The sequence below is a fragment of the Melanerpes formicivorus genome, unplaced genomic scaffold, assembly GCF_026170545.1.
Source record: "Melanerpes formicivorus ecotype bairdi unplaced genomic scaffold, bMelFor1.0.p_v2 SCAF_3, whole genome shotgun sequence".
Taxonomy (NCBI): Eukaryota; Metazoa; Chordata; class Aves; order Piciformes; family Picidae; genus Melanerpes; species Melanerpes formicivorus.
This window is the reverse complement of record NW_027142355.1, coordinates 25715279-25739090: the sequence shown is the minus strand read 5'-3', so window position 1 is coordinate 25739090 and position 23812 is coordinate 25715279. Positions and strand designations below refer to the sequence as shown.

Sequence of the window (23812 nt, the reverse complement as noted above, 5' to 3'; positions counted from 1 at the left end):
CACTTTTGAGTCCCTCCCTCCAAGAAAGACATTGAGGAGCATATCCAGAGAAGGGCAGCAAAGCTGGTGTAGGGTCTGGAGTAGGAGACTTGTGAGAAGCAGCTGAGGGAACTGGGGGTGTTAAGTTTGGAGTGGAGGAGGTTGAGGGCAGACCTCACTGCTTTCTACAACTACCTGGTTTCTGAAACTCTTAAATAGTTCAGATTTTGCCTGCTTACAGTGCAAAGAACTTTTAGCCAACTACAGATAAATTGTCACATTTCCACTGTAGCTATAAAGGCACGAAACCCATTTATTTCCCATGGCTGGCAACTGACCCCAAGCATTATGCTATTGTACAAGCCACACATTGGACATGCGCTTGTTCCTTTCTTAACCTGGGGTCATGCCAAATTGGCACCTTACTTTGCTGAGGGAAAAGCACTGAGTGCACTATAAACCAATTATTAGTGGAATTACAGCTTTCCCACATAATATCAACACAGCTCCCATTATGAAAGAAATACATAGTTAGAGTGGAGGGAAGAGGCCATTTGAAATCACTTAGATACTCATTAAGCAGACAAAGGAAGTGACATTTGTTCACACATTTTGAGATGCCATTGAGGTACAGTGAATGCAGTGCTTATGCAAGGAATCTCATCCAGTGACTACTGATGACAATTAAGTCAAACACAACCACATGATCAGTGCAATTAAAATTCCCAAAGTGGAGCACAGATGCACTCTAAGCCCCCAATCACTTAGAATATTTCTGATATTATGTAAAAGAAGCCAGCTACTGAGTATCAAGTCTTTGCTATTATACTATTAAGCAATTACAACAAACTATGAAAACACTAATGAGATCTTCAGAGACTATTTGCTGTGCCCAATATTCACAAGAAAAAAGAATCAGGCTGGCTTCCTCCAACAAACTTGGAACATCCTCCCTCAAGCAGCTGTGGAAGTTTTATATGCAGAAAACACATCAAAAATTTGATTTTAACAACTTCTCCACTTTTGTGGTGACTGAATGGCTCAAAAGACTGGCAATGGAAGCCTGAAAATTTGAGAGATCTTCATACAGAGAATGAATTTCAATTTAGACCCCAGTGTGCACGTGCATGTGAGGAAGAATTATGGAATGGTTTAGGTTGGAAGAGATCTTTAAAGATATCTTTAAAAGTCTAGTCCAAACCCCCTGCAGTCAGCAAGGGCATCTTCAACTAGAGCGGGTTGCTCAGAGCCCCAGACAACATGACCTGGAATGTTTGCTGGGATGGGGCTTCTACCACCTCTCTCTTCCACTGTTATTGGGAAGAAAGCTTTATGCATACACTTCTCTCCCCAAACAAGCCAATTAAGGCAATTAAATTTGAGGAAGATAGATTTAGACTGGATATTAAGAAGCCAGTGAGGGTGGTGAAACACTGGAACAGGTAAGCCCAGGGAGGTCATGGATGCCCCCTCCCTGGAGGCGTTCAAGACCAGGTTGGAAGAGGCCTCGAGCAATCTGGTCTAGTGGAAGGTGTCTCTGCCCGTGCCAGAGGGGCTGGAACTAGATGATCTTTAAGGTCCCTTCCAGCCCCAAACCATTCTATGAATCTATTAATCAATTAATCCAATCCTGAACACCACTGGAAAAGCAAAACCCAAGGACCCCGTGACAGCATTAGACTTTTGCTGAAACTGTGGACTCACTGAGGAAAAGTGACCAGCTGTCATAAGCAAAACGAGTCTCAGTTTTAGGAGGAGACCAGACAAGAATTGGAGAGAAAAAGCATTCACAGAAGAGAAGCTAGGTCAAGACAGCAGTCCTGGAGATTCTTGAAAAGTCCTAACACCCCAGAATGCTCCTGGGAACTGAGATGAAGAAACGTCTCTCATTTTGTCTAAAAGCCTGGTTTTGGTGCCACAACTTTTGAACACTTCCAAAGCACCTTTCCTCCTGCTTCAACTAACTCACATCTCTACAGGAGCAGCTTGCAAGCTCAGATCACTCAGATCTACAACTCCAGACAAAGCTATTAGGAGATTTATATGGTTCAGAAATAACCTATGAAACCTGGGACTCCACAGTCCAGCCTTCAGCTTTGCATAAGCACATGGCCTCACCCAGGATGTGTCCCAAGGAAAGCCAGCACAGCTCACCACAAGGGTCACCCCATGGAGCCTGCACACATCACATTATTATCTAGACAGAAATACTTGGGTGCAGCTTGAGAGTTACAAGGGATGAAGTCAAGCAACAGCAGAACACAAGTTAAAGGTGTCAGGTCTCTTGTATGTGTACAAGCAGCAGTCAACCTCCTATCCCAGACCATTCACTGTGATACACACAGGCAGAAACGTGGTCCCAAATGCCTAAGTCCATTCAAGCTCCAAAAACAACCACAAAAAGCCAGGAAATTAGTAATGTAAAAGCCCATAGACACAAGGCTTCAAAGTTCAGGGCATTCCCTTCTCCATCTCCAGCCTCCATAGAAATACCCTTTTCCATATCACATAATCCTAGTATGGAGAGGGTTGGAAGGAACCTCTGTGCATCATCTAGTCCAGCCCCACTGCTAAAGCGGGGTCACCTAGATCAGGTTGCCCAGGTCAGAGAGAAGACAACTGCATCCAGAGAAAGAGACTCCACAAACTCTCTGAGAGGCTCTCTCTCCAGTCTCCTATTCATTTACACACATTATTGCTGAATGCAAAACCTTCTTCTATGGCACTCTCCTGACTTGAAAAGCATCCATATTGCTGTCTCCTGGTAATAAAATATTCTAATACCACACATGATATATTAAGAAAAAACTTCAATGGCAATTTATGCACTTAGCCCAGAGAGTTCTTCAGCCACTGTTAGCCTTTGTATCTTCCCAGCTCTAAATCACCTCACTTTATTGATTAAAGGTACATCTTTATTCTACAGCAGGGACTCACCTTTCTCATACACATTTATCTCTATAGAAAGGGCAGAGCGTAATGGATGGACAAAAGTTTTTGCCATTTTTTAATGCAATGATTTCTGCAGTATTGCACACAAACAGGATAGTGACACCACAGCTTCAGTTTGTGTATTGGACAAAACAAACAGCAGTTAACATAAAAAGCAAATGTGTAATAATTTAATCCTCTAATTAGGTAAGAATTACTTGCTTCCCAACAGTTCTTCCTTATTAGGAAAAACCTCAAGACAGCCACAGATCCTCCAACTGTTATTCAAACTCTAAGCCACCAAAGTCTTTCAAGCATCTGGCATATTTTATGCTCTGTGGCAGATTTGTTAGCTTCAAACTGAATGATTTATTACTATAGACCCTGAGCCTCTGATGAGATTATGCTGCCAATTTGTGCCTTTCTGAAGGGAGGACTCCTCCAACCCAGGCTTTGGACTGAACTTGGAAAATCTCAGTTAAAGGGTGACCTTTACAAGACAAGGAAAATGTTAATTGATGCTCACCTAAATGGCTTTAACCCTACATGAAAGTGGGGCTCTCTAAAGCTGCCCACTCCTCTGTAACCACAAAGTTTCATTTCAATGTTATCAAGACAAAACTCTTCAGTGAAAAAAACAACTGTATACATCCATCCATCATAGCCAAAGGGAAAACCCAAATGCTAATACATCTGTCCCTGGTGCATTTTGTATGCGACTTGGAAAATGAAGGATTCACATTTATGGGACTTTAAATAAAGATTAGAGGCATTAGAATGACAGGGACAGAGATTAAACAATTCTTTACCCACTGAACAGATACAAAACAAGGCAAGAGCAACAGCTACTGCCTCCACATTCACCCGTAAGGTATGCGTTGTAATTTGCCATCCCCTGTGATATCTAACTGCTTTCTGGAGGTGTCTCAGCTTGGAGGGTATAAAATTTGCAGAAGATGCAAGAAGGCAGCTGTCTCCACAGACAATTCTGTTTGAGGTTTGCTTTTTAATTACGATTAGCTCCTCTATCAAAGAGCAGAAATAAAAGCAGTGTTTCCGCAATGCATTTATGGTCTTGCTAATTAAGTTGGTGAAAACAGAGACATTACAGACAAAGACACAGGAATTTGACCCACAATAAAATGGGACAAACATCAGTACAAAAAGAAGTAAGAACTTGCTGAAAAATCAAAATGTCAGCAAGATTTCAACATAACAAAAAAAAAAATTAAATAATCAGCATCTACTGTGTCAAGTTCTGGGCCCCTCAATTCAGGAATGACCTGGTGAGGGGTCTGGAGCATAAGCCCTGTGAGGAGAGGCTGAGGTAGCTGGGGTTGTTTAGCCTGCAGAAGAAGAGGCTCAGAGAAGATCTTTTTGCCATCTACAACTACCTGAAGGGAGGTTGTAGCCAGGAGGGGGTTGCTCTCTTCACCCAGGCAACCAGCACCAGAAGACACAGCCTCAAGCTGTGCAGCAGGAAGTTTAGGCTTCATCTTACAAAGATCTTCATAGAAAGAGTGATTGCCCATTGGAATGGGCTGCCCAGGGAGGTGGTGGGGTTGATGTTCCTAGAGGTGTTTAAGAAAAGACTGGGCGAGGCACTTAGTGCCATGCTCTACTTGATCAGATGGTTTTGGGTGATAGGTTGGACTTGATGATCTTGGCGGTCTCTTCAGCCTGGCCGATTCTGTGATCTAAAAGCATGTTATGACTCTGCACCCTTTAATAGGCCATATTTAAAAGAGATACAATGTTATCAGAACACTTTCAAAGCAGAGTGATCATTCTAGAAAGTATAGGAAGTGGTGGAGTCACCATCCCTGGAGGTGTTCAAGAGGAGATTGGACGTGGCACTTGGTGCCATGGTCTAGTCATGAGGTCTGTGGTGATAGGTTGGACTCGATGATCCTCGAGGTCTCTTCCAACCTTAGCTATACTGTGATATATATACTGTTTATTATATATCTTTCTAAATATATGTATCCAACCTGCTCACTAAAGATCCCAAAAGAAGAGGATTAACTGGCCAACCTTCACCAGGTCAAATTCTCAACCAGTTAACTCTATTCAGTTAATTGCCATTCCCACTTAATACTTTGATTCTTCATTTTTACATCTGAACTTCATTCATGGTGTTACTCATTATTCAGCAATTACCAAATCCCCCTTCAAATGGCTGTAAACTATTAGCATTAACAATAACAGGAGGTAGGTGAAGGAGTCTAAACCTGGAGTAACAAAGGTCTTTGCTATGAGGGTGGTAGAACAGTGGAACAGGTTGCCCAAGGAGTTGGTGGTGCCCCATCCACGGTGACATTCAAGGTTAAGCTAGATGGGACTCTGAGTAACCTGATCTAGTTGGGGAGACCCTGCTTACTACAGTAGGGGTTGAATTAGATGGTCTTTAAAAGGTGCCTTTCAACCCAGCACATTCTCTGATTCTATGAAAGGTGCACTGGGATGTCCTGTTGCGAAAAAAATCCAACACAGGATTGTTATTCTTCATAACAAGTCAAGGAAATGGCTTTGCAGTAAATAATGTCCTAAGGCAATGCAGAGCTCAAAAACAGGACTTTGGCTTCAGATGGTTAAAATTTTAGAATACACACCAACATCACTACCATCCACGTAGCAACCTTTTTCATTCTTTCAGGCTGTTGCAGCCCACATTCACCAGTGCAGCAACGAACAGTCCTCAAAGCAGAGTAGATTGTCAGAAACTAGACCTCTTCATCTCAAACTGAGAGAATTCTGATCCTAAACAGCAAGACAGAAGGGTTTTAAATAACTGGTTTACTACTGAACTCAACACAAAAGCAGAAAATCCAGGAGAGTGTGAAGCTTTCATAGGGAGAGGAAGGCAGAGCACGTTAGTTCAGATCACAGTAAGAAGAGTACCTGCTCAACTGGATCATAGTGATTTTACTGCTGGCTGTACTGACAAAATGTTTCCACTGTCCTTCAGAAAAGCAAAGTGTGATTTATCTGTTCCAGCATGGGACATATCTTAGGCACTGACATAGCAGGGTCTGCTGCCTCGTGAAGACCTGCTCAGAAAGCTGCATGCTGGATGACAGCTGGGAAAAAGAGGTGGAAAGAAACTCTCCAATTCAGACAAGTCACGTTACAGAGGGATGGCTTTGCTTGTCTCCTAGTTCAGATCACTTCATATTAAATTAGGTTAACTTACCCCCAAAGAGAAATTAACTATATGAAAACTAAACACAAACTAATTTTAATGGCTATCATGACTTGAACATCTCACTGAATCAAGCAGAGATGGGTCAGTAGCCCCAGAACCTTAGTCCTCCTGAAAAGGAAAAACAAAACACTCCAGGTATTGACACAAACGAGGATATTATAGTTCACAGGCAAACACATTCACATTTTCTACCTGTTCCAATTTAATCTGCATAATACAAGATAATTCCACAATGTCTTTTTAAATTCACCACAAAGCCCTCAATTTTTTTCATAATCCAAAACTCAAAGCTGAAAAGAAGCTGTAAATATGCACCTTGAAATTTGACAATTGCTTTCCAAACAAGGCACTGCGATACAAAGAGTCCCAGAAAATGTTAGAGTCTCTCTGCCAGAACTGTAAGGACACAACCCCAACCAAACCTGGTAGGAGCAGATTCCCACCAATATTAATGTCATTGAAGCATCCTTTTCCAGGTATTTTACAGAATGAATCTTTTTTTTCACCATACCTCCTCATATCAAATGAAGAGCGAAGCCTAGCAGTACCAAGAGCGCTGTGAAAATGGATATGCCAAGCTGATGTCAGACCTCATAACTGATTCCATCACTTTTGATTTTCAGCCTTTATTTGAGAAGCTCCTCTACTGACACAATACTGCGATCACAGAATGGTTGTGTTCAAAGGGATCTTTAAAGATTATCCAGTCTGACCCCTCCGCAGTCAGCAGGGGCATCTTCAAATACATCAGGTTGCTCAGAGCACCAAACAACCTACCTTGGAAAGGTTCAAGGGATGTGGCATCTACCACACCTCGCTCTCCAGGCAACCTGGGCCAGTGTTTCACCACCATCGGCACAAAACATTTTTTTCCTTAGATCTAGTCTGGATCTCCCCTCTTTTACTTTAAAGCCATCACCCCTTGGCCCATCACAACAGGCCCTGCTAAAAAGCCTATCCTTAGCTTTCTTTGAGGCCCCTTTAAGTATCACAGTATCACACAGTATAACTAAGGTTAGAAGAGACCTCGAGGATCATCGAGTCCAACCTGTCACCACAGACCCACGACTAGACCATGGCACCAAGTGCCACGTCCAATCTCCTCTTGAATGCCTCCAGGGACGGTGACTCCACCACCTCCCTGGGCAGCACATTCCAATGACGAACGACTCGCTTGGTGAAGAACTTCCTCCTCACCTTGAGTCTAAACCTCCCCTGGCGCAGCTTGAGACTGTGTCCCCTTCTTCTGGTGCTGGTTGCCTGGGAGAAGAGACCAACCCCTTCCTGGCTACAACCTCCTTTCAGGTAGTTGTAGAGGGCAATGAGGTCACCCCTGAGCCTCCTCTTCTCCAGGCTAAACAATCCCAGCTCCCTCAGCCTCTCCTCATAGGGCTTGTGCTCAAGGCCTCTCCCCATAGGGCTTGTGCTCAAGGCCTCTCCCCAGCCTTGTTGCCCTTCTCTGGACACCTTCAAGTGTTTCGATGTCCTTCCTAAACTGAGGGGCCCAGAACTGGACACAGGACTCAAGGTGTGGCCTAACCAATGCAGAGTCCAGGGGTGCAATGACCTCCCTGCTCCTGCTGGCCACACTATTCCTAATGCAGGCCAGGATGCCATTGGCCCTCTTGGCCTCCTGGGCACACTGCTGGCTCATATTCAGGTGGCTGTCGATCAGCACACCCGGGGTCCCTCTCTGTTTGGGAGCTCTCCAGCCACTCTGACCCCAGCCTGTAGCTCTGCATGGGGTTGCCGTAGCCAAAGTGCAGCACTCGGCACTTGGACTTGTTGAATGCCATCCCACACTGAAGGCCACAAGGAGATCTCCCTGAAGCCTTCTCTTCTCCAGACCAAACAACCCCAACTCTCCCAGCCTGGTCTTACAGCAGAAGGGGATTTACAGCCCTCTTACCTGTGGCCTTGTCACGACCCCGATGTCCCATCCTAATCCTTGTATGCTGGGGGTGAGGTTACCCCGAGTCCCCTGCCTTCCCCTCACCCGCAGGGCGGCAGGTGGGGCTGAGTGCACAGCCCCAGATCCAGGCAGAGTGCCGTGTGCAGCCCTAGCCCTGCCCTCAGGGACACGGAGACAAGGAGAACACTCGGGACTGCCTGAAACACATCCATGTCTCCCCTGTGCTGAGGGGAGACTCCAGGGCTGGCCCCAGCACTGCAGGTGGGGTCTCTGCAGAGGAAGAGAATCCCTTCCCTCCACCTGCTGCCCATGCTGCTGGGGATCAGTGCAGGACATGGCTGGGGCTGGGCTGGGAGTGCATGGTGCCAGCTCATGCCCAGCTTTTCACTCACCAGTACCCTCAAGCTCTTCTCTGTAGAGGTGCCCTCAACAATGCTCTGGTATTTTTTTCCCATTAAAACAGGACCATGTGGCATTGACAATCTGCATAGTAGATTACTAGAGGTCCTTCTGCTCTGAAGTGTGGAGAACAGTGTATGGGGCCAGAGACTAAAGCAAAAGGAGTTGGATGTAATGAGGACTTGTTTAGAAGCCCTGAAGAGAGACTCAAAACCAGGTATCAAAATATGTCATGGTCAAGGCTGCAGTGCATAGACAAGACCACATCAAGGAGCAAAGCACAACTGAGGTGCACTGCCAGGCTTGCATCAGGTCCAGCCTGTGAAAACAAATTGAAGGTGCAAGCTGAGAGTGAGCTTCCTTAATAACCTGCAGCTGAAAATAGTTGAAGGCACTGCCAGGAAAGACCCAGAACAAGAATGTGGCTAAGGTGGCTGCTAACAACAGTTACTTCACAATATTTGCTTCCATTAACATTTTTGCTCAAAAATAAGCTTTAAAAAGAACTATATGGTCATTTTCAAAACCAGAGGGATGACAGCTGGTTTCCCGCTTTCTCCTGGAGTTCCCAACTGGAACTCTCTTAACACAGTAGTCAGCAAATACCAACTGGCTATCAAATCTGACTTGTAGTGACATAGCTTGCTCAAAGCCAAAGAAGAGATTTCACAGCTCAAGTCTGACTGTCAACACTTTATACCTCCACAAGAAGTAAGAATTAAATAGGAGATATAATCCCCCCAAAAAAACTTAAGTGTTCTCTACAAGTGACACATGATGTCCTGCTGCTTTGTCACAGACTCCAATGACTGGAAAAGGTCTGTCCTTACGAAGTAGCAGTACACGTTTTCAGACACCAGCCACAGATCACAATCAGTTGTTTAAAACACACAAGACACATACACTTTCAGAGGAGCTGAGAGAACATGATGCATCTGCTACAGTCACAGAATCATGCAATCCTTTTGGTTGGAAGAGACCTTTAAGATCATGGAGACTCTCTGTTAACCTACCACTACCAAGTCACCAATAAATCATATCCCTTAGCACCATATCTATGTATCTTTTTTAATCCCTCCAGCGATGGGGACTCCACCACTTCTGTGCAGCCTGTTTCAAGCCTTTAAGACCTTTGGCAGAAATCTTTCCTAATATCCAACCTAAATGTCCCCAGCACAGCCTGAGACCATTTTCTCTCACCCTCTTGCTCGTTACTTGGGAAAGGAGATCAACCCTTACCTAGCTCCCACCTCCTCTCATGGAGTTGTCAGGTGAGGTGGTCTCTTCTTCCTGCCTGGTGAATCATAGGATCATAGTATCATTCAGGGTTGGAAGGGACCACAAGGATCATCTAGTTCCAACCCCCCTGCCATGGGCAGGGACACCCCACACTACATCAGGCTGGCCAGAGCCTCATCCAGCCTGCTCTTAAACACCTCCAGGGACGGGGCCTCGACCACCTCCCTGGACAACCCATTCCAGGGTTTCACCACTCTCATGGTGAAGAACCTCCTCCTCATGTGGGAATGGCTGTGGATGTAGTTTATCTGGACTTCAACAAGGCCTTTGACACTGTCCCCCATGGCAAACTCCTGGCCAAGCTGGCACCCTGTGGCTTGAACAGCAGCACTCAGGAACTGGCTCGTGGGCCGGGCCCAGAGAGTGATGGTGAATGGTACCACACACAGCTGGCAGCCAGTCACTAGTGGTGTCCCCCAGGGATCAGTGCTGGGCCCCATCCTGTTCAATATCTTTATCGATGATCTGGGTGAGGGGACTGAGTCAGTCATCAGTAAATTTGCAGATGACACCAAGTTGGGAGCAGATGTTGATCTGTTAATAGGGTAGGAGGGCTCTCCAGAGGGACCTTGACAGGCTGGACAGATGGGCAGAGTCCAACATGATGGCATTTAACAAGTCCAAGTGCTGGGTGCTGCACTTTGGTCACAACAACCCCATGCAGCACCACAGGCTGGGGTCGAAGTGGCTGGAGAGCAGTCAGGCAGAAAGGGACCTGGAGGTACTGATTGACAGCCGCCTGAACATGAGCCAGCAGTGTGCCCAGGTGGCCAAGAAGGCCAATGGTATCCTGGCCTGCATCAGAAATAGTGTGGCCAAGAGGAGCAGGGAAGTCATTCTGCCCCTGTACTCAACACTGGTTAGGCCACACCTTGAGTACTGTGTCCAGTTCTGGGCTCCTCAGTTTAAGGAGGACATTGAGACTCTTGAACGTGTCCAGAGGAAGGCAATGAGGCTGGGGAGAGGTCTCACCTCTCAGGAGAGGCTGAGGGAGCTGGGATTGTTTAGCCTGGAGAAGAGGAGGCTCAGGGGAGACCTTATTGCTGTCCACAACTACCTGAAGTGAGGTTGCAGCCAGGTGGGGGTTGGTCTCTTCTCCCAGGCAATCAGCACCAGAACAAGAGGACACAGTCTCAAGCTGCACCAGGGGAGTTTTAGGCTCAAGGTGAGGAGAAAGTTCTTCACAGAGAGAGTCGTTAGCCATTGGAATGGGCTGCCCAGGGAGGTGGTAGAGTCACTGTCCTTGGAGACGTTCAAGAGGGGATTGGACGTAGCACTTAGTGCCATGGTTTAGGAGTCATGAGGTCTTGGGTGAAAGGTGGGACTTGACAATCTTTGAGGTCTTTTCCAACCTTATTGATTCTATGATTCAGCGGCCAGTACCTGAAGGGGGCCTACAAGAAAGTGAGGGAAGCATTTTTCACAAGGGCTCGTGGTGATGAGAGGGAATAGATTGAAACTTGAGGGTGGATTTAGACTGGAGATTAAGAAGAAATTCCTTACCATGAGGGTGGTGAGATACTGAAACAGGTTGCTCAGGGAAGCTGTGGATGCCCTCTTCCTGGAAGTGTTCAAAACCAGGTTGGACAGGGCCTTGAGCAACCTGGTCTAGTGGAAAGCATTCCTGCCCATGGAAGAGGGGTCAGAAGTGGACGATCTTTAAGGTTCCTTCCAACCCAATCCATTCCATGAATCAAGCTAAACAAACCCAGTTCTTTCAGCTGCTCCTCACAAGACTTGTGCTTTAGAGTCTCCACCAACTTCATTACTCTTCTTAGGACATGCTCCAACACCACAACATCCTTCTTGGAGCAATTGTATTGTCTCCTTCTTCTAGATACAAATATTTTGAATGTTTAAATTAAACACACTGTAGGATTCTCCAAACACATCCATCAGAAACGTGGACTACAAAATGAAAACCTGTTGCTGTAAACCAAATACAATGAGTGGTCTCAGGCTGGGGAAAAGCTTTCTGCAGAAGGAGGAGGGCAGTGACAAAGCAAAGAGGCATCCCACTGCCCTTTTTAGGTAACTCCCTCATCTTTTGGCCTCCCTCTGAATTTGTCATAGCTTTAACAACAATGTCAGAAGACAAAATCAAGTAACAAATTATTTTCTTACATATAATCCCCCATCCCCTTTTGCTGTCAAGTGCCTGACCCCAGTTTGATAATCTCATTTCCTGAGAATCAAAATGCTGGAAATTTAAGCTTCCCAGAGTGTTAATTGCGGCCCTGCTCCATTGCTAATCAAAAAATTGGATGTTTTGCATGAAAATGCTGCTCTAATTAATTCTCAGTCATAAAGCACCCCGGTTTTAATAACCCCTTCTTGATTGGATAGCCTTTGAAGAGACAGTGCGGCTAATCTGCTAAAGCAGAAAAAACACACGCAGAGGAAATAATAAGTGGGCTTACAAGGTCTCAACTAGATGATTGCATTAACACTGGCAAACCACAAAAAAGCCATTCCCCACGCCCCCAGCCCCTCCCCAAGCTCAAAGCAAACTGTGATCCTGTGCATCATGGGGAGACAAAAGCAGCTGCATGACAGGAGAGTCAGCACATCAAAGCCTTTCCCCCTCCTTGGCATAACCAGCTTACTGATTCTTCAGCTGGTTATTCCCCACCCTCCTCTAAAGGGTATTTTTAAGCAGGACTGTCCACTTGTCACAACAACTCCTTTAACCAGACACAAATTATATTGCTTCTCCCCCTCCTCGCTGCCTCTGACTGACAAGATATTATCATACACATCTCTAAAAGGTGCTGAACCGAATTTTCATTATCCAAAACGTCAAGATTCGTTTCTGTCACTGCCGAACACGGCTGGCTCCCTCCAGCAGCCCTTTGGTGAATCCAAATGGAACAAGGCACCTACAAATAACTGCATTTTCCCTGGGCTTGGCCTTACATTGTGCCCTTGTCATATCAGATACCATTTGCCTCTGCTGCTATTTCTTGGCGTTAAAAGCTTAATTAGAAGAGTTTCGCTTTGAGTTCCTTAATTACTTCAAACCTTATGGTGAGGAATTTTCAGGCTTGGATCAAGAACAGATGTACAGGATAGTGGTGAGTAACCCAAACCCACCCTCCAATCTTAAATTTGGATCTTCCTATTTATCACCTGGCCAACAAGTAAAAAAAAATCCTTGGAGGTTCTTGCTTGAAGCAAAATAGGTTGAAAAAATTATTCCAGTATCTATAGTCTCAAGCTGCGCCAGGGGAGGTTTAGACTCGAGGTGAGGAGGAAGTTCTTCACCGAGCGAGTCGTTCGTCATTGGAACGGGTTGCCCAGGGAGGTGGTTGAGTCATCGACCCTGGAGGCGTTTAAGGGGAGATTGGACGTTGCACTTGGTGCCATGGTCTAGTCATGGGGTCTGTGTTGATAGGTTGGACTCGATGATCCTCGTGGTCCTTTCCAACCTAAGTGATACTGTGATACTGTTACAAGAGAGCTTTGTTTCACAGATGGATTTGCCATCCTTTGTCAGAGATGGGCAAGAAAGTTGGGGTTGTTAAGTCTGGAGGACAGAAGACTCTAACAAGACTTTTTATCAGCCTTTCAGTACTTGAAGGGGACATACAGGAAAGATGAGGACAGGATTTTATCACAGCCTGTTGTTAGAGAACAAGGGGCAATGGTTTGAAACTAAAAGAGGGAGATTTAGACTACAGAGAAGGAAGAAAATCTTTACAAGGGTGGTGGTGAAACACTGGCCCAGGTTGCCCAGATTGGTGGCAGATGCCTCATTCCTGGAAACATGCCAGGTCAGGTAGTTTGGGACTCTGAGCAGCCTGCTCTAGTTGCAGATGTCCCTGCTGACTGCAGGAGGGTTGAACTAGATGATCTTTAAATGTTCCATCAAATCCAAGTTATTCTATGACACATCTGTAGCTTTGTAGCCCTCCTGCAGACTCGCTGGGGCCAGGAGTAACCCTTTAAACATGCAGAAATAATTTCATCCTAGAAACCAACATTGACACCTCAACCTTTCAGCCAAGGTCCAAATTTCTCATGGCAAATATTAAGAGACATTTAGCTAAGAAAGACAATGTTGCACATGGTAGCTGGCAAAAAAATCTTATACATGATGCATCATAAAATCATTTTGGTTGGAAAAGACCTTTAAGACTATTGAGTTCAACCATCAACCCAACACCACCATGGCCATTACACCATGTCCTAAAGTGCCATCTGTCACTTTGGGTTTTTTTAAACACCTTCAGGGATGGTGACTCCACCACCTCCCTGGGCAGCCTCTTCAAACACTTGACCACTCATGTATATCTGAACTACCAACCAATTTAAAGATATTTGAGTGTTGCATTTTGACAACTGTCACCAGAAGAACTTGAGAGTGCCTGGGCAATCCTAGGCACCAATATAGACTGGATAGTGACTTGCTTGAGAGCAGCCCTGAAGAAAAGGACTTGGGGGTACTAGTGGATGAGAAGCTCAATATGAGCTGCCAGTGCACACTTGCATTCAGGCTCAAAGCAGCATGATATAACTCAAGACTGGAAGGTGATTCTAGAATTCTGACTCTAATTCTGCTCCCATCATTATTCCTGTGACAGAACCATAAAATGCACTTGGTTGCAAAGGACCTCTACAAGTCTTCTAGTCCAACCTCCTGCAGTCAGCAGGGACATCTTCAACTAGATCAGGTTGTTCAGAACTCCATCAAATCTGACCCTGAATGTCTGCAGGGATGGGGCTTTCACCACCTCCCTGGACAACTTTTTCCAGTGTTCTATCACTCTCATAGTGAGGAGCTTTTCCCAGTGTTCAATCTAAGCCTACTCTTCTCTAGTTTAAAACCACTACCCTTTGCCCTTTGTAAACAGTCCCTCCCCAGCTTTCTTGTAGGAACCCCTCAGGTATTGGAAGGCCACAAGAAAGTCTCCCGAGAGCCTTCTCTTCCCCAGGCTGAACAACACAACTCAAAGCCTGTCTTTGTAGGAGAGGTGTTCCAGCTTTCTGATTATTTTTATGGCCCTTCTCTGGCCCTGCTGCATCAGGTCTATGTTCTTGAGTTGAGGGCACCAGAATGTGATGTATGGCATACCCCAGCTTACGCTGCTAGAATCCTGCTTTGCACAGGCACGGGAAGTTTAATTAGTGCTGAAGTACACTGAGCTTCCAGGGTGAAAGTAAGAAATAATGAGCCCAAATTTTAAGTAGTGTGGAGCAGATGTGGAGTCCATTAACATCCATGGGAACAACAGCTGCTGGGAAGCTCTTCACATTTCATTCTTAACAAGGGCCCAGATGCACAACACCAGCAAAGCTGACCTTCAGATGAACTACAAGGGTCTGCATGCGTGTAGATAACCAAGAAGCTGGATGCTGTTTTCCATCCTGATCAGCACCCTTGAGGCTCTTCAGATTTTCACAGTGTATAAAAACATCTTTTCCCATTCCTACTGATAAACTAAATCAAGGCCACAGTTACCGGGAGCACAAGATACAACTGCCTGAATTCCCTGTGGCCACAGGACTCTCAAACTATACACAAAGTATCTAGAAGGAGCCTGTAACCCACAGCACCTCTGACAAAGCAATACTGTGATAGAAATTATCAGCCAACAGCAAGCAGCACAGTGCATGGAGGCTGCAGAGACATCTTGTGCCCTTGAAGCTCTTCTGAATCCCATTCTGAATCCCATGCACACAAGGCTGTCCACAAGTAAGAATCAGAGAATGCTTTTGGGTTGAAGGGACCTTTCAAGGTCATCTAGTCCAACTGCTCTGCAGTCAGCAGGGACATCTGCAATTACAGCAGGTTGCTCAGGACACCAAACAACCTGACCTGGAAAGGTTCCAGGGATGAAGCTTCTATTGCCTCTCTGGGTAACCTAGGACAGTGTGTCATCACCTTCAGGGTAGAAAAATTTCTTCCTTCTCTCTAGTCTAAATCACCCTCTGAGTTTGAAACCATCAACCCTTGTCCTGTCACAACAGGCCCTGATAAAAACTCTGTCCCCAGCTTTCTTACAGACCCCTTTAAGTACTGAAATGCCACTAAAAGGTCTTGTTAGAGTCTTCCCTTCTCCAGGCTGAACAAACCCAGCTCTCTCAGCCTGGCTTCACAGCTGAGGGCTTCCAACCCTCTAATCCTTTTTGTGGCCGCTGCTGGAACTGCTCCAACAGGCCCATGTCTCTCCTGTGCTGACGACTCCAGAGCTGGCTCCAGCACAGCAGGTGAGATCTCAGCAAAGCAGAGGGACAAAATGTCCTTCCTCTTCCTGCTTAGATGTTCACTAGCTCTCATTAGACATCTTCTGAAATGAAGCTTAACATGCAACAAGCTTTCCGTTTCCAGTTTGTGCTCCTCTTGCTTCTGTTGTTGGTGTGCATTTATTTTTTTATACTTTGTTTTTTCCCCCATTAATTATCTGGCATATCCCAACCCCTCTTTCCCAGACCCACAAAACATAGGCATCTATGCCCCTGGAAGGCAGATTTCAAGGCACTAGCGCAAGGAGGGTAACTGCTGGTCAAGGCTGTTAGATTATATCCCAGACTGCCACATCTACACATTTTTTTATCACCTCCAGGGATGGTGACTCCACCACCTCCTTCAGCAGCCTGCTCCAGTGCACTCTTTCAGTAAAGAAATGTTTCTTAACACACAACCTAAACTTCACCTGGCAGAATTCCAGGTCGTTATTTCTCATCCTATTGCTAATTATTTGCGAGAAGAGACCAACACCAGCCTCACTACAACCTTCTTTAAGGTAGTTGTAGAGAGCAATGAGGTCTCTCCTTAGCCTTCTCTTCTCCAGTCTAAACAATGGCAGCTCCCTCCTCAGCCACTAAGACTTCAGTCATGCAGCTGCTCATGGAATAAACTTACTTGGTTTCAGGACATATCCACATCTTGTAAGGCAGTCCATAAAAAGACACTGTATTTGACAAATGACAGGAGGGATCGCACAGGGAAAATGTAAACTCCCCAGCCAGCACATGGCCAAGATGGGATCTTGGCGAACAGGAAGGAATGAGAAGCTTAATGATCATCATTACTTGTTGTGCAGAGAGAAAAACACCTCTGACACCCTATTTCTGACAAGAACTTGGAGAACCACACCTGTGGTTCTGTAGGAGGAGGTATTTCAGTTATGCACTTTGCCCACCCTCCCCCTTCTTTTTAATGACAATTGTCAAATTACTTGTGTGACCAACTTAAGGTAAAAACCCATGGACTACATCTTTCTCCTCCGAGTTGAGTGGAATCAGACACCAGAATTCCATCCCTAAATCACTTCCAGCAGGTCTCTATCTCCCACTGAGGGATAATGTGTGCCTAACACATTGCACTATTTCAGCCCAAATGAAAGAGGTTAACGATAAAGCATCACTCTGATCTTCACACACTTTAAGGCTATTTAAATTAAATTCTTATTTCAAAAAGTTAGCATGAACCAAACTTTCACTTTTTTTTTTTTTTTTTTTAATGCCTATGTTTCTTTGAAGATCTTTTCTGGAAGAAGATTGCCTAACAAGCCACCCTCCTCCTGCTGCCACTGAAACATCATCCCTGTGGATAAGGCTGTCAGGAAGAGAAACCATGTGGTATTCATAGAAGAGAGAGTGTCACATGCCTGCCTTCCAGGAACCTGATTGAACAATTAAACTGTGTTTCTCTTTTTAAAGAGTTACACACACACAAGAAAAATCAAAACCAAAATGCAGATCTTGCTGTGGTCTGGGATTCAGGACCATTAATGAGCCTCCTAAAAGGGAGCAGCAGCTTATAATAGACAGAGAGGAATGGTACATTTTTAACGTAACGTTCAAAGGGAAACTTTTCTTGATGGTTAAACTGCAAAGATTTCTCAGCAAAGTCATCTCATCTATTGTCCCCATTGACTCCCTACGCTGACTTTTTTGTCACCTATTGCATCATGCTCAAGCTCTTCCAATTCATCTGGAAAGAGCAATGCAATCTTGTTCCCATCCATACTAGCTCCTATATTTTGTCCTTTACTTCTTTGGCAGCACACGGGCTTTGTTCTTTCCAACCCCAGCAGCTGGAAGTCTGCATTGCTCTCTTTTGCATCCTCCTCTCTCAAAAATGCTCACAATCTCCTCCTCAAGATAAATGTTGCTTCAAGATTCGTCCTTTGACGATACAAAGGCACTCTTTCACAAAATCTGGCTGTGCCCATCATCTGAATCCAGGAAAGAAGCCTGAAGTTCAGGCTAACAGCAACAGCAGTCACAAAACTACCCAGACCTCAGACACCCTGTCCTTTGGAAACACACAGTCTTCTGTTTGTGGATTCATAGAATGGTTTGGGTTGGAAGGAACCTTGAAGATCATCTAGTTCTACATCCCCTGCCATGGGCAGGGTCACCTTCCGTTATACCAGGTTGCTCAAAGCCTCATCTAACTCAGGTTTGAAAACTTCCAGGGAAGTGGCATCTCTGACTTCCCTGGGCAACCTGTTCCTGCATCCAGTTCTCTACTGCATTTTTAAAGCAACATGGACAATTGGTCAGGTCAGGGTGTGGAGGCAATTGGCAGCAACAGAAGGCCACAGGATTCATCCCAAAGAGACATGAATTTTTTTACATGAATGGTCGTAGAATCAAGGAATTGTTTAGAATCACAGAATAGCTGAATTGGAAGGGACTTGGAAGATCATCTATTTCCAACACCCCTGCCATGGGCAGGGACACCTCCCACTAGACCAGGCTGCTCAATGTCTCATCCAGCCTGGGCTTAAATACTTCCAGGGGTAAAGTATTCACAGCTTCTCTGGGCAACCTGTTTCAGTGTCTCACCAATAAAGAGCCTTAGATTGGAAAAGATCTCTTCAGATCATCAAGTCCCACCATGTTGCAGGTTTGCTGATGGCCCCAACACTGGCCCAACAGCACTCTAAACAACTTCAGAATTCTTGGCGTTGAGCACACATTTGTCCCATGTAGCTTGTAACACAGAGCTTTTAACCATGGAGAAGAAACTGCTAAAATCCTACTGCCTGCTGGTTTAAGAAAAAGATGGTGCAATGGAACAGCTCACATCTTCCAAAACCCTGTTGAACTGGGTAACAGTTGATCCTGGCCACAAGAGCATGTGACAGAACTGAAGGGCCCAGAACTGGACACAGTACTCCAGGTGAGGCCAAACCAATGCAGTGTACAGGGGCAGAATGACTTCCCTGCTCCTGCTGGCCACACTGTTCTTGATGCAGGCCAGGATGCCATTGGCCCTCTTGGCTGCCTGGGCACACTGCAGGCTCATGTTCAGCCTACCATCACCATTAATTCATAATCATCAATCCTTAATGATCAATAAAGATCATCTTTGTAGAGTCACCTAAGTGTCCACAAGAACACCCTTTGTCTTTCAAGGTTTCTTTTCACACTCTTGTGGGTTTAACCTGACTCTGAGGGCACCTAATTCACCCAAAAACGTGAGGTACACAAATTCACCCAAAAATCTCTTATAAATCACAAAACACCCTCAGTTAAAAGCCAACTGAAAATGATCATGGGTAAGACTTCCAGGAGAAGTTCTACCCTTCTCCATCACTGGACTATTTTGAAGAGTATAGATTGTGATGAGCCCAGTAAGAAACTACGATAGATGATACAGAGGAGTTTAGCCCTGCTATATATTATCATGACACTCTTAAGATCTTCCTTTGATTCTGCTCCCAAAACCAACCTTTTGTGCATTAGACTATTCAGGAGAAACACATAAAATGAGGCTGCAGTCAGGAGATGAGAACTTCTCCACTTATACAGCACTTGCCACAAGCAATACAAATATAAATCAGCAACAGTCCAGCTCCTCAGATTCACCTTTTCAAACACTCTGCAACTCAAGTGTTATACAAAGCAAGGAACTGGTTACCTGAGTCCCTACAACAGAAAGTTGTTACTTTAAGTATGAGCTAAGTGAGCTTGGCTCCCATCACATTCAGCATCTGACACAAGGAAATGAACTGCAGATAAAGAAGCAGATATGAGCTCCAGGTATCTAAAAGTAGTGCTTATGGCGAGATTGTCTGCATTTTACCCATTGTTTTCTGAGTATCTTTTAAAACCTTAACTTCTAGCTCCAAAGGCAGAGGGAATAAAGAGAAATCCTGCTGTTCCACAATGCAGAAAGAATAAATAAAGGTTTAAAAACTGGAGAGATTTAGACAGGCTGTGTGGCAAAGTAGAGAGGTATTGATACCCTGATGTAGCACGGACAGGATATTTAAGCTCCTGCAAAAGAGAACTACCCAAACTAACACGTTATCTATTAACCTACCTTGAAGTTCTCCACTTCTGCTGTACAGCTCCCTTCTCTGCTCACGCAAATAGGCACTCATGCTAATAGCATGGGAGGAAGACTCAAACCTGCAATTCAAAACAAAGGAATAAGCCCAGTCAGTCAGCCAGCCATAGAAACATCCTGCTCCTAAGCACCAGCCAGCTACAAGTAAAATGGATTTCCCTGCATGTCAGAGCAAAATCATCAAGACAGACAAAAGCACATTTTTTTCCCCTATAAAACTCCATCATTGATGCAGCACCTTCTGCCACCTCTGATCAGCACAGCTCCACCAGCAGTCACCTGTGAGACAGGGCTGTCTGCAAAGCGCTGAGATGTTCCTCTGCTCTATCAGCTGGGAGCGCCCAGGCATTTAAGTAAGAATGGCCCCAGAAACTGGTAAAAATCCAGACTAAAGCTGTAAGCAAACACCATCTGAATTGCTAACTGGAATGTACATAAACATTAAAAGCTAACATTCTCCTGAAAGTCATGGAACAATAAATTATTAAGTATTGATCATATAGCTCCAGCACTCCACAAGGACCAAACTCAGAGGTAAAGACAAATATTTTCCGACCACTGTAGTCCCATAAATGTGATTTGGCCATTGATTGCAGAAGGCCACGGGCTGAATACAGAATTAACCAGGTTGGAAAAGACCTCTGAGATCAAGTCTAGCCTATCACAGAACACCATCTAATCAACTAAATCATGGCACTAAGAGCCTCATCCAGTCTCTTTCTTAAACACCTCCAGTGAGGGTGACTCCACCACCACCCTGGGCAGCACATTCCAATGGCCAATCAGTCTTTATGTGAAGAACTACTTCCTAACATTCATCCTAAACCTCCCCTGGTGCTGGTTGCCTGGGAGGAGAGACCTATCCCCTCCTGGCTACAACCACCTTTCAGGCAGTTGCAGACAGCAATAAGGTCTCCCCTGAGCCTCCTCTTTCCCAGGCTAAGCAACCCCAGCTCCCTCAGCCTCTCCTCATGAGGCTTGTGCTCCAAACCCCTCACCAGCTTTATTGCTCTTTTCTGGACATGTTCCAGCAACTCAACATCTTTCCTAAACTGAGGAGCCCAGAACTGGACACAGGACTCAAGGTGTGGCCGAACCAGTGCTGAGTACAGGGGCACAATGACTTCCCTGCTCCTACTGGCTACACTATTCCTCATACAGGCCAGGATGCCAATGGCTGCCTTGGCCACCTGGGCACACTGCTGGCTCATGTTCAGTCAGCTGTCAACCAGTACCCCCAGGTCTCTTTCTGCCTGGCTGCTCTCCAGCCACTCTGCATTCAGTATTCAGTATTCCTAAGGTTGGAAGAGACCTCAAAGATTATCGAGTCCAACCTGTCACCACAGACCTCATGACTAGATCTGACACCAGCCTGCAGCACTGCATGGGGTTGTTGTGGCCAATGCGCAGAACCCGGCACTTGGATGTGTTCAATCTCATGCCGTTGGATTCTGCCCATCTGTCCAGCCTGTCGAGGTCCCTCTGGAGAGATCTCCTACCCTCTAACAGATCAACTCCTGCCCCCAGCCTGGTGTCATCTGCAAACTTACCGATGACGGACTCAATCCCCTCATCCAGATCATCAATAAAGATATTGAACAGGATGGGGCCCAGCACTGATCCCTGGGGGACACCACTAGTGACTGGCTGCCAGCTGGATGTGGCACCATTCACCACCACTCTCTGGGCTCAGCCCTCCAGCCAGTTCCTAATCCAACACTGAGTGCTCATGTCCAAGCCACAGGCTGACAGCTTGGCCAGGAGTTTGCTGTGGGACTGGGCACTGACCTGACACAACAAGGTCTCAGGTCATCTCTAGGCTTGCCATGTCCTAAGGTGAATGTCCCTGTGATCACCAGTGTCCCATTGACAATGACTTGTGCCCAACCTGCCTAAACTCAGTGCTGGGGACATCCCAGATCATAGAATCACAAAATGATTTGGGTTGGAATAGACCTTAAAATACCACCTTGTTCCAACCTCCCGTCATGGGCAGGGACACTTCCATGAGTCTAGGTTGCTCCAAGCCCCATCCAGCCTGGCCAACCCTCAAACCTTCCCCAATCCTTCTGCTAAGGAAGCTTCAATCTGCCCAGAGGGACAATGGGAAAATGAGCATCTCACCACAGAAAAGGGAAAGCATTTGTAAGCTTTCTTGTACAACAGTGCAAAGGTTAATATTAATGAGGCTTTTCTGCCCTAATTTGGACTGTGTTAGCAGCATTATTGCAGCTGAGCTAATAACAGCCTATCCCAATAAAACAAACACTTCAAGACTCTAATTAAACTAACAGTAAATTCTTGGCTCCATATTTATGAGCTGCTCCCTTCTGCCCTTACTGAGATATTAAGCATAACTTTATTGCCATCACCCAGAGGTCTTCTCCAGGCTTCAAAACCAGAAGCTTCAGGTCAAGGCAAACTGCAAGAACATAAATCAGTCTCTTCATTTAGACAGTGACTCAGACTGTCCTCTGAGCTCTGCACTGGCTTTTGCTGCAGGATCTCATCACACTCACTTCTTTCCCACAGACATCCAGTTTCTATTTCCCCTCCCCACCTGTCTCCATGATCTGCTCTTCTCCTCCATTCCTAGTTGTGTTTAAGTCCTCAACTCTTGTAACTCCTCTCCCCACCCTGATCATCCCACAGCAAAGCTTTCAGAATATTTTTAACATACATAAGATTCCACAGTATTTCAGCCAAGCCCAAGCGTAATGGATTGAGTATTCCACATCTGCTTGTGCAACCCACTCCCTTCCCACCAACAATCTATTCCCACCTTGAAAATCAGATCTGTAGGAAGATAGCAACTTGAACATGTGCACCTGGCCACCTTCTGGAATAGAAGACAACCAGGTTTATGAGGGCATGAACTATCTGAATTCTCAAAGCAGCCTTCCAACTTTTCTCTTTGAAGCCAACATCGAACAACCCAACAAATCATGAGTTATGTTTCATTGCTTTTTTCCTATTCTATTTTTTTTTTTAATTAGACCCATTTGAAAGACCAAGAAACAATTCAAACTCTCTTCCCAATGCTGGCTGATGATTTCCAGACAACAGCACATAACTGGGGAGTCCTTATTATTCTCACTATTGCTAGAACACACAACTAGCAGAGAAGGAAGTTCTTCACAGTGAGGGTAGTAAAATTCCAGAACAGGTTACTCAGACAGGTGGTGGACGACCCATCCCTGCAGACATTCATGGTCAAACTTGATGGAGTCCAGAGCAACACAATCCAGTTAAAAATATCTCTGCTCCCTGCAGGGGGGTTGGACAAAATGACTTTCAAGGGTCCCTTTCAATCTGTTGCATTCTATGATTTTAGGTAATGCTTCCACTGAGGTGGTGGAGGACCCAAGTTTGGAGACATTCAGGGTCACATTTGATGGGGCTCTGAGCAACCTGTTCTAGTTAAAGATGTCCCTGCTGACTGCAGAGGGATTGGATTAGATGACTTTTAAACCTTCCAACCCAAACTCTTCTATGATTCCATGGGTCTACTTAATCTTTATAAAATTGGCTTAGAGGAAGCTATCAAAGGACATGGCACAAGCAATTCATTCACATGTGAGTAAACACAAGGTGGAGCCCAGCCCTAAGAGACTTCTCAAGTCAGGAATTAAATGGAGATAGTCTGATGACAAGTGGAAAGCTCTTCTGATTTGGACAGATAATGGAAAAGGGGAAAAAAAAAAAAAGGAGCCTTGCAGCCTGGCACAGAAAGCACTGAAGATGGGAGAGGAGACAAGAATAACACTCCATCAAACGT

At 45.4% G+C, this 23812-nt stretch overlaps 1 protein-coding gene across 1 annotated transcript in view; it reads right to left on the bottom strand.

Moving 5' to 3' along the window:
* EXOC4 (exocyst complex component 4) overlaps nt 1–23812 on the bottom strand; it is a 517764-nt gene that overhangs the window by 345606 nt on the left and 148346 nt on the right. Inside the window, exon 9 of the mRNA XM_068169085.1 lies at nt 20008–20096. Coding sequence (XP_068025186.1) covers nt 20008–20096 — 89 coding nt within the window. The remainder of the gene's footprint in view (nt 1–20007; nt 20097–23812) is intronic.